Here is a 12,547-nt window from a genome sequence, read left to right as displayed (position 1 = left end):
TTCATATTAAATCTGATAAACTACACTGGTGCAAGACTACACATACAGACTGTGAGAAATGACTTCACACAGTCAATGCACTGAAACCGGCGTACCAATTCATTTCGCAAAAGTGATGAAAAGTGTGGAAGCTCTTTGCTTCTGGAGTTTCAGTTCAGCTCATAAACCCAGCAATAACCCTGAGCTGCTATTACTGGATTACAGATGGAGAGAAAGTTAATACCCACAAATTAGACTCTGCTATTCCTAAGATGCCAAACTCCCGTCTATTGTATGAGCAACACTATAATTCATCAGTCAGAGACACTTCTGCCTGATTCTGAACAGTGTGCTGGCTCCATCAGAAAGACCTGAAAGAATGGCTGTTTGTGCAGGATACGGCCAATGGCAGCTGTTGAGGTCCTGACCACTGTGTTAATGCATTATGGGGAAAGGAGGAGGAGGAATAAGGGCCTCCATTAAGACGTGGCACTGCTTTATGACCGCTGACACAGGATGGAGTTAGTGGCCATTGTCTTTGTTCATGAAAAGATTGCTTGTGTGTTTCTACCGAGTCGGTCCGTTCTACATGCTACGTGGGTTGGGGTCTCTTTATTCTTCACATGCATACACTTTCCCCTCATCAGTCATCCCATAAACCGGTTTTACATTTCAAAAATCAAGCCTTTGATTTTGGTTCCTTTGCGGAAAAGAGGAATTCTTAAGCACTGGTGCTACATCGACTGTTTCTTGTGTTTAGCGTGCATATTTGTGTAATAGACTGCCCCCATTAGGCGGCTGCTAACCGCTGTCTCCACACTCGGCCTCTATTGTGTTGCTTCTCATGAGATCTTTATCACCGAGTTATTATAGCAGGAATCCGAGGGGACAAAAAAACAGGAAATGGTACCAAGTCACGCAAAGACGCTTTCTACACAGGCGTATGGGTGTGAGCATGTTTTTAATGACAGTCTGTCAGTAAATCTGGGGTGAGCCTGGGGATGCAGGGAAACATGTGTCTGGACACACTGAGGGCACAGCACAGACATGCCAGGACATGATACAACATGACGGCTAAAGCAAACAAACCAAAAAAAAAAAGCAAGCCTTTGCCAAAATGTAAATAAACCAGATTTAAATAGGCAAATGCATAGCTATATCTTATTTCTAGACAGACCCGTGCTATATATACTATACAACATCACAAAAAAGGACAGATGTCCTGGTTCCTCACCTGTTCTACAGTGAGAGGTGAGCAGATCTCTTCTCCTCTCAGGATCATGGACCGCTGAGTCAGAACCTCAGACAGCTGAAAGGAGTCGAGTCCCAGCAGATCACTGACGATGCTGACCACTGTCATTCAAATACACACCAAGTATAAGCCTTCACAATGTGTAAAGTGTTTGTGCACACACAGTTAATGATGATCTTCAGTGGATATTATAGTTTCACGTAAATATTCCATCATATGACATGCAAACTTTTTGTTTATGTAACACAGATTCAACAGTCAACATGACACAATTACACATTTCAGTATACATTGCATTCATAAGATAAAGAACTGAAATCAAACCATGATTCAAAAATTTGTGGTCAGAAAAAAATAAAACCTTTGTTAAGCAATGACCCATTAAACTGATCAAAAGTAACAGTAAAGACATTTATAAAATGACAAGAGATTTCTATCAAAATAACTATTCATCCTAAACGAAATGCTTCATGGTTTCCACAAAAATACTAAACATTTAAACATCAACGATAACAATACAAAAAAAAAAAAAAAAAAAAAAAATTGAGGTCCAAATCCACTACTGTTTTAGAATTATTTCTGAAGGATCGTGAAACAAATTCAGTAAAATTCAGTTTTCCAATCACAAGAATAAAATATATTGAAATAGTAATTTAATGGCTAATTTAATTTAATTGCAATAATAACCTTTGGTCTCCATTCATTGTGACTGCATGGAAATATGCAACCAGTAGATCTGAGTAATTAATGACAGAAGTGATTTTATTTTATTTTTTATTTTTTAATGAATCAACAGTCTTTTGGAACTGCTCTAGCTTTAAGACGGGTTACTGAGTTTTCACCCATATGACGTGCGGTTATCAAAGTGAATTCTGACATGTTGTAGCATGCCCCCACACACTCTACTCAGTGAAGGTCTTTACTCTTTAATTCCTGACAGATAAAATATAAGCTGATATTGTGTGTCAGGTCTACAGGCAGTATTTAATAGATCCTTCCCCTATGCTATGCACTACGATATCCTTCCACAAAAGCAATGCTTCTGACAAATGCAGATTTGCCTCAAACCTCCTTTAGTGGTGATCTGAGCACCCCCTGCAGTCATGAACTCGATGTTGCCGATCTGTAAGACCCCAGAGAGAAGCTTGAAGACATCACGGATCTCTTCCTCAGTGAATTCCATCACCTTCAATGCTTCCTGTAGTAAACAGAAGAATATGTATCAGAAATGGGATCTGGACACATTATACTTACTATGATCACAAAGGTCATTCTTACTTGACCAACAGAAATCAATAAATAAAAAAACCTCAGAATAACTGGAGTTGAATTATTTCAACCTAATGCCTTTCAAACAAGTTACAGATAAGAGATGATGTGGTGCCCTCTAGTGGACATTTATTAAAGCCCAATTTCATGGCATCAAGGAGACCAAATTTGTCATTTTTGTCATTTACTCTTTCATGTTGTTCCTTGTGTTTTTTTTTTAATGAAAAGCAACTGTTTAAGAGTCGAGAATGCTGTCAGACATACAGTATTGACTCACCATCACACTATCATAGAGGTGCTTGTCATCCAGGCTTCTGTCTTTCACACAGCCGGACTGGTTGAGGTAATGATACGCCTCGGGGGAATCAGCCAGCATGTACATTTCTGATGGAAAGAACACAGGGTTAATCTTCAATGGCCAAAGAGAAAAAAACAAAGGTTCAGCTTGTGTAAAGGTGAAGTGTGCAATGCCTGTGCCTCCAAAACATAATGAAATAATGCTAAAATCTCACCTCTGTGCTCATACTTAGCACCTGACAACAATGCATAGAAAATATGGTAGTTCCTCTCTCCCGGATTCTGCCGCACAACTCGATTCTGGAATGTAATGACACTTTTAAAACACAATGCATTTAATATAACTGCTTAAATGCATGGCTATAAACAGTTCTTTTTTTAAAATAAATATAAATATACATATAGAAGATACCTTTTCAAGTAAATAATCAATAATACAGCCACCCTGGATATTTCCACTCTGAGAAAAGTGGAGCTGAATGAACTTGCCAAAGCGACTGGAGTTGTTGTTGTAAACGGTTTTTGCATTTCCAAATGCTTCCATTATTGGACTGGAGTGAAAGAGAAAAAAATGGGTGTTAAAATGGAAAGAGATATGACAACATCTGTAAGAACAGAGCAAGTGTGATAGAGCATGTATGACCTGCTCTGTACGATGGCCTGCTCTACTCTGGTGGTCCTCTCTGAGAGCGGAGAACCTGTGGAGTTCTGACTCATGACGGACAGGAACTTCAGCAGCAGTTTGGTGCTCTCTGTCTTCCCAGCACCACTCTCTCCACTGAGAATACAGATGCATGAGGCATAAACATAAAACACTGAGAATACAGATGCATGAAGCATAAACATAAAACACTGAGAATACAGATGCATGAAGCATAAACATAAAAAACACTGAGAATACAGATGCACGAAGCATGAACATAAAACACTGAGAATACAGATGCATGAAGCATAAACATAAAAAACACTGAGAATACAGATGCATGAAGCATAAACATAAAACACTGAGAATACAGATGCACGAAGCATGAACATAAAACACTGAGAATACAGATGCATGAAGCATGAACAGAAAACACTGAGAATACAGATGCATGAAGCATAAACATAAAACACTGAGAATACAGATGCACGAAGCATGAACATAAAACACTGAGAATACAGATGCATGAAGCATAAACATAAAAAACACTGAGAATACAGATGCACGAAGCATGAACATAAAACACTGAGAATACAGATGCATGAAGCATAAACATTAAAAACACTGAGAATACAGATGCATGAAGCATGAACAGAAAACACTGAGAATACAGATGCATGAAGCATAAACATAAAAAACACTGAGAATACAGATGCACGAAGCATGAACATAAAACACTGAGAATACAGATGCATGAAGCATAAACATAAAACACTGAGAATACAGATGCATGAAGCATGAACATAAAACACTGAGAATACAGATGCATGAAGCATAAACATAAAACACTGAGAATACAGATGCACGAAGCATGAACATAAAACACTGAGAATACAGATGCATGAAGCATAAACATAAAACACTGAGAATACAGATGCATGAAGCATGAACAGAAAACACTGAGAATACAGATGCATGAAGCATAAACATAAAAAACACTGAGAATACAGATGCACGAAGCATGAACATAAAACACTGAGAATACAGATGCATGAAGCATAAACATAAAAAACACTGAGAATACAGATGCACGAAGCATGAACATAAAACACTGAGAATACAGATGCATGAAGCATAAACATTAAAAACACTGAGAATACAGATGCATGAAGCATGAACAGAAAACACTGAGAATACAGATGCATGAAGCATAAACATAAAACACTGAGAATACAGATGCACGAAGCATGAACATAAAACACTGAGAATACAGATGCATGAAGCATAAACATAAAACACTGAGAATACAGATGCATGAAGCATGAACAGAAAACACTGAGAATACAGATGCATGAAGCATAAACATAAAAAACACTGAGAATACAGATGCACGAAGCATGAACATAAAACACTGAGAATACAGATGCATGAAGCATAAACATAAAACACTGAGAATACAGATGCACGAAGCATGAACATAAAACACTGAGAATACAGATGCATGAAGCATGAACATAAAACACTGAGAATACAGATACATGAAGCATAAACATAAAACACTGAGAATACAGATGCATGAAGCATGAACATAAAACACTGAGAATACAGATGCATGAAGCATAAACATAAAAAACACTGAGAATACAGATGCACGAAGCATGAACATAAAACACTGAGAATACAGATGCATGAAGCATAAACATTAAAAACACTGAGAATACAGATGCATGAAGCATAAACATAAAAAACACTGAGAATACAGATGCACGAAGCATGAACATAAAACACTGAGAATACAGATGCATGAAGCATGAACATAAAACACTGAGAATACAGATACATGAAGCATAAACATAAAACACTGAAAATGCAGATGCATGAAGCATAAACATAAAACACTGAGAATACAGATGCATAAAGTATGAACACATTTTGTCTGTGGTTATTTGTTTTCGAGAAAAGTTTCTTATGCTCACCAAGGCTACATTTACTTGTTAAAAAATACAGAAAAAACTGTAATTAAAATAATAAGTGCTGTTGAATTTGAATTTATTTCTGTGATGGTAAAGAAGATTTTTCAGCATCTTTACTCCAGTCTTCACTGTCACATGATCCTCAGAAATCATTCTAATATGCTGATTTGCTGCTCAAGAAACATTTATCATTATCATTGTTGAAATCAGTTGAGCTGACTGATTTTTTTCATTTCGTCAAGATACTTTGAAAAATGGAACGTTCAAAAGTCTTTCTTTCAAATATGAATATTTTTTGAATCTTTGAATGAATTTAACATATCCCTTCTAAGAAAAATTTATAATTTCTTTCAAAAGAAAATCTTACTGATGCCAAACTTTTAAATGGTATTAATAAATGAATTCAAATTGCATCACTCATTACAGCCCAAAACCTTCTATTTAGTAATATCTGCTCCTGAATGGTGAATGACGGTTAATTCTTTCACTATTTATTTTAGCCAAACTTTGTTCATTACTGAGGAAGTGCACAGTGGATGGTGGGTCAAATATTCCTCTCCAATTCCTGTGAAATTATATATTTATATATACTTGTTCTATGTGCAGTTCAATTACACCTATGCAATCCCTCACAATACTATTAACTCTCTACGATTTAAGCTTTTGATTAATATGGGCAAATACAATGTGAAGAACACTTCACACAGCACTATTAGACCAAGCCCACATTCATTCCAAGTGCTCACTTCAGAGGTCTTCTGATTCCAAGCTGCCACTAAGCAAATAAAAGTGACCTCTGACCTCCATGCCAAGATGAGTTATGCAATAAACCTTGCAGTATAAATCAAACATAATCCATTTCTAGATTCAGCAGTCACACTGATTGGATTGCAGTCCTATGGAATAGCAGATGACCAAAACACCAATGCACCTCAGTCATCTTGTGTGCTTTTTGAAATGCACAAATCATCAGCAGCAGTCTAGTGAGCTTTATATGTAGATTATCTTATTAGCTGTCTATTAAAATTACTAATTAATTCCATTCCAATCTGATAATAATGCCTTCAAGTTAAGCAACCTAAAACGAGCAGGACATTACCTGATGAGCACACACTGACTGTCATGTCTCTTCCACAGACAGCGGTAACACTCATTGGCCACAGCAAAGATGTGTGGAGGTAGTTCACCCAGGTGATGTCTGCTGTACACATCCACTGCCTCGGTGTCATACAGACCTGATATCTGCTTATAAGGGTTCACAGCCGCCAGGATGGAGCCTATGTTGGTCTGCAAGGTAGAGTGAATGAATGACAATGAGAAGAACATACAAGCTTGATCTTACACTGAAGTTTAACATGGAAAGTTCAGGAATTATTTTGTTTTATTTTATTATTGGTTCAAAAATGTTTTCTCATAGATATATTTAGCATCAAATGGATTCTACACACGAAAGATTTCTATAGAATTCAAATGCCTGTTATTTCCAAAGTTCTACAAATCCACCAACAACTGCATGATCAATTGTTCAATATTTTGGGCTTATATATATATATATATATATATATATATATATATATATATATATATATTTTTTTTTTTTTTCTTCTTTTTTTTTTTTTTTCTTTTACATATAATGCCATGATAATTCCAAAATGTGTTGAAATTTGTTTTGACAATTCAGGAAATAGTAAAATGATAATAAAAATTATTAATTCATATGAATAATAATAAGACATTATCAAAAATGATTTCCATAAAGTATGAATTCTAATTAGTTTCAGTCAGATACAATTATCATCAGATGAAATACAGATTAGAAGACCACGTAATGAATTTTATTTCTAAACAATTTGGTAAGAACAAAAATACCACTAGCAGTTTTTTTGTGAAGGAAAAAACGAAATGGATAGCCATCAATAATTGCTTAATTTATGCTTACAGTTATTGATACACAGGAAATTCTGCACAGATTAAACACCATTAAGGTTCATGGAACAAAGTTCTTTTGAGGCACAAGACTCCTCAAAGCACAGACTGTTCCATTGTTTACGTGAAAACACTGCAAAGTCCAAACTCCAATTTGAATGTAATGAAGAGAATTAGTGTGTGTTTCTCTGTGGACCTGCTTAACCAAATTTTGGAGACACATTTGTACCCAGAAGTGACCTAATTCTAATAAACCCTCATTTTGGGGACAGTACTCATTTGTATTTAAAAAAAAAAAAAAATGTGTATGTATATATATATATATATATATATATATATATATATATATATATATATATATATATATATATATATATATATATATATATATATATAAATTATTGTAATTAAAGTTTAGTTTTTTCGTTTTGAATTGTAAAATGCAGAATGTTTTCTCTTAGGGTTAGGGTGTGGATTAAGTTACAGTGTTTATAACCAGCTATACATACAAACAAGAGAAGTCTATTTTTTAAAAAGAAGCTTACATAAATGAGGTCCTTCTGGTATCGCAGGAAGAGGTTGTGCATGATGGCGGCCTCGTGTAACTCGGCCAGATTGGACATGTCCTCCACTCCACTGATGCTGGTGGGATGCATGGGGAAAACCTTGAGCCTGTTCACCTCACCCTGATCCAGAGTTATCACCTTTAACACATAAAATCACACATTCATTGTGACTAACAACACACACTGTCCACAGGGGAACAACTGTGAACATTACTTTTAAGTGTTTTCAGATTAACCAGAAAGCGTACAGTTCAGTGAACACATGATTGACATGACTAAATATTAATTCCAAAATAACACAATAGGAATCCGAAGTGTGAAGAAATAAGCTGTGATTTATGCTGCTATGAATCAACAGAGCGCTCAGGCAGGGCTCATTTACCGCAGTGTATGTGTGAGCCTGTAGCTTGTTTTACTAATGCGTCCGGACCTGCTCCATCTTTCAGCCAAGTTGTTTCACATTCCTGAAACCATACCCCCATGACATCCTCACAGCGCTCCTCTCACTTTCACTGTCCTGAACACATCTTCCTTGGACTCGAAACATTATTTGAGATCACAAGGCTGACATCTCCTTTACACATCACATTTGAAATGCTTCTCTTTTATCTACCTAACTGACATTGAGGATTTCATTTTTTTTTTTTTTTTTGCTGAATCATACAGACATTATCTAGTGTATCTGTCATTTTACACTGATTTATAAGCAACCCACACTGAGGTTTGCCTTAAGGTTATATATGCAAGTATTTGGGCTAGATAAATCTTCAAGTAGAAGTCTAAATAATTGTTCATATTATATCAGAATCAAAATTTATGATACCTGTCTTCCAGACAGCAAAAGTCAGGTATTTAGGGTGGAAAAGTGTAATTATTGGAGTTTGCTAAATTGTTGGTCGAATATAAGGTTAATTTTTGTGAACCTGGAGCACAAAAACCAGTCTTAAGTCACTGGGTATATTTGTAGCAATAGCCCAAAAAAACATTGTATGGGTCAAAATGATCGATTTTTCTTTTATGCCAAAAATCATTAGGATATTAAGTAAAGATCATGTTCCATGAAGATATTAAGTAAATATATATCAAATATATCAAAACAATTTTTTAATTAGTAATATACACTGGCAACACCCTCGGATTCCAGATTTTCAAATAGTTGTATCTCGGCCAAATATAAGAAAGCTTATTTATTCAGCTTTCATGTGATGTATAAATCTCAGTTTTTGAAAAAAAAAATGTTAAGACCCTTATGACTGGTTTTGTGGTCCGAAGTCACATTTAAACTTAGGGGAAAATGTTTTATTTAACCGTGGCAAAACTATTAACTATTTTACTAAAACTATTAGCTAAATAAATAGCTAAAAAGTAGAAATATATAATATAATAAAATAATAGAAAAGTTAATTAGAAATACAGATAAACATAAAAAAAACATAAAATACTAAAACTAAATAAAATAAAAAACTGGAAATCTAAAAATAAAATAAAATTATTTTTAAATATGGAAAATATATTTAAAAAATATCTATATTCCTTAAATTTGTGTGAAATGTGTTGGATGTGTTTTTCTGGTAACTGAGATGGAAGATAAATCCATTAGCAAAGAGTGGCACTAAAATTGAATGATGTCATACAATAATGATCTTATCATTGTGGCTCGTCAGGTCTGTCTCCAGAAGGATGAGCTTAATTAATCAGACAAGACAGGAAGGAAACAGCACTTTGACAGAACACCCGCCCCCATCTGAGCTAATGTGATCTGTATGGAGATACGACAAAGATACGCAAAATCAATGTGTCGTAACACCTGAGGCTCTGTTTACCATATAAGAGTTGTGGGTGTGAATCTGTGAACAAGTTTCTTCACTAATTCACTCTAGAAAGCACTATTATAATGCTTCATTTAAGTATAATGAAGTCATTGCTGCAAAAGCAGAGCAGCTCATAGTTGTGTGAATGTGTCTCAAAGTTTATGTTATCGCTGTGTGACGCCTCGACTTTAAAACCAGACCAGGAATCTGCTGTCTATGGGTAATTTCTCAACACAGCAGGCCACCAGACGCACTCCGGGTCAAAGTTCACACACAAAATACAAGATTCAAGCCATGTGATCCACTAGCAAGCATCCAGCACAGAGGTCAAGGAAGTTTAAGCAAAAAAACATTCCCGCTAGAGACGAATTCCCCAAATTCCTGTTCATGAGATGCTTGCTCCCACCGCTAAGGCCAAACAAACAGCCTGGACGCTGGAACAACACTCGGTAACATGACAATAAATGTGTCTCGACCAAATATTCACAGGAGGAGGTGAGAGAGAGAGAGGCTGCAGTAAAATGGCCTTGTGGTTGACTCAAGAGTATGGGTGATCATCCATAATAATGGTTTAAAATTAAATCAATCAACAGCCCTAATTATAGGGTCTCATAAAAACATAGTCCACCTAAATAAAACATTTTCACAAAAAAAAAAAAAAAAAAAAAAAAAAACGGCAAAACTAAATGAATCCATTTACATCAAAAATAAATAAAGGAAAATTAACTACAAAATAAACTAAAAAAATTTGTAGAGAAAAAGAAAAATTACAGAAAAAACATATAAAATAAAACATATCACTATAGTGGTCATAAACTAGATAACTAGATACCTGCTGCTAGTAACACTATAACAACTCTGTTTTTAAATTGTATTTAAACGTATTTATTTACTATTCTTTTAAATGTAATTTATTTTATAGTCTAATATATAAACAGCCATTCAAACATTTGGGGCCCATAACTTGAAAACTGAAATAACAATTAATAAATACTTTCATTAAGCAAGGATGCATTAAACTAATCAAAAGTTACAGCAAATACAGTAATAATGTCAAAGATGATTTCTATTTCAAATATATGCTGTTCTTTCTATTGATCAAAGAATCTTGAAAAAATACAAATTAAACAGCACAATTTTTTTCAAACCAAATTCACATTTTAGAATGATTTCAGAAGGATCATTTGACACTGAAGACTGGAGTAATGATGCAGAAAATTCAGTTTGCCACTAAAATACATTTTTAAATATACTGAAATAGAAAACAATTATTAATGAATTAACCATTTAAAAAATGTCATAATTTCACAATATTACTGTCACACCCCATTGGACTTTTGTTGTGTTTTCATTCCTAATGTGTTCTGTGTGACCTAGTTTTCCCTCATGTCTGATTATTGTCATTGGTTTCAGGTGTGTGTCATTAATTACTCTCATCAGCCCTTCTATATTAGTTGTGTTCAGGTCACTGTTTGTCATCCGGTCTACTATGTCCCTACGTGTGCTCCTGGTCTGTCCTGGCTTTACCTTTGCATGGATTTATTAAAGAATGTTTGCATTGCTCATCATCTTCCTTGTGCGTTTCATTCCACTGTAGTGTGACAATTACTGTTTTTTTAAATCAAATAAATGTAGACTTGGTGAGGATAAGAGACTTTTTTCAAAAACATTTTTCAAAAATCTAACCAACCCCTAACTGTAACCCCTACAAAGTACAGTGAACAGGAAAAATGGCCTACAACGCAGATGAACATTTAAAAGATAATGGAAGCTATCATAAAAGAAAATACCAATGCTGTCGTTTGTTCTGAGCTTAATCTAAAGCAACAACAACAGACCAAATGTTACAGAACACAACCCAATTGTCATTATATTTGTGAGAATATTTCAAGACCGCAGTAGAGTGTACTTAACGTCTATGATCATCTATTCGCTCCAGGTTATAGTGGCCTGCTGTGCTCAACAAATTGACACATGGCAGGGAGTCAGCTTGCCATAAAGCCATTAGCACATTACAGGCATTCAGACGGGACAATGGGTGTCAGTGTTGACAGTGTGCCAGGAAACAGGAACATCACCTCTGGTTGCTAAGCAATGGACCAGCCCTGGGAGTATTGGGAATCCTGATGATGGGGTCATCAATAAAACATGAGGAAAAAACAACCACTGCAGTCAGTTTGAAAAATGATGCACCGTACTAGATAAATAAATGGAATTTCCTGGAGTTTTTATTTGTGTTCCAGTATGCAACCACTGGAAAGACACTACATTTCCAGTGGTTTAGCGGAACTGCTTCCATTGTCCATGCGGGTTTATCTCTTTTCCTCAGCAGCAAGACTTCCTCAGTGATTAGGCATTAGGAATTATAGTGAATCTTCATTTCATTTTGCATGACTTGCATGAGAAATGACATATTCCTTCCTGTAAGTATTGTACACTTCAAGTCCTAGTATTCAATAAATGCTTTCATGGTCTTCCAAACACTAAGTACAGATGCAACATCAATCCACTTGCGTGAGCAACAACACCCTCCCCTAAATGTGCCTGTGCATGTGAAGCCATCTGCTAAATCCATTGATCTAGAGTTATTAAGCACACAATCAATGTTTTCCTAATGTGGCCTTTTCACCGAGGGCAGCAACGTTGACTTATGCACCATTGTGACTAAAAGAAAGCACATAAAAAATTACTATCTGAGAGAATGAATAAATATAATCTCTACAGTGCATACTGGAAGGACTGTGTTAAAAACCAAGCACATATCATTTTATGATGTAATTAAAATATACTAATAGTTAATATACTAGTTAATAATAATAAAAAAATGTGTA

General features: G+C 35.2%; 1 protein-coding gene across 2 annotated transcripts in view; it reads right to left on the bottom strand.

The window, feature by feature from the left end:
* myo10l3 (myosin X, like 3) overlaps nt 1-12,547 on the bottom strand; it is a 66,614-nt gene that overhangs the window by 35,884 nt on the left and 18,183 nt on the right. For both annotated transcript variants that reach the window (XM_052565842.1, XM_052565841.1), the window contains exons 3-10: nt 7,885-8,043; nt 6,513-6,700; nt 3,441-3,575; nt 3,210-3,348; nt 3,013-3,097; nt 2,778-2,884; nt 2,300-2,429; nt 1,214-1,332 (exon numbers count right to left, since the gene is read on the bottom strand). In XM_052565842.1, the coding sequence (XP_052421802.1) occupies nt 1,214-1,332; nt 2,300-2,429; nt 2,778-2,884; nt 3,013-3,097; nt 3,210-3,348; nt 3,441-3,575; nt 6,513-6,700; nt 7,885-8,043 (1,062 nt within the window). The remainder of the gene's footprint in view (nt 1-1,213; nt 1,333-2,299; nt 2,430-2,777; nt 2,885-3,012; nt 3,098-3,209; nt 3,349-3,440; nt 3,576-6,512; nt 6,701-7,884; nt 8,044-12,547) is intronic.

Source organism: Carassius gibelio, chromosome B9 (assembly GCF_023724105.1).
Source record: "Carassius gibelio isolate Cgi1373 ecotype wild population from Czech Republic chromosome B9, carGib1.2-hapl.c, whole genome shotgun sequence".
NCBI lineage: Eukaryota > Metazoa > Chordata > Actinopteri > Cypriniformes > Cyprinidae > Carassius > Carassius gibelio.
The sequence above is the reverse complement of the archived record's forward strand: the minus strand, read 5'-3'. Positions and strand labels throughout refer to the sequence as shown.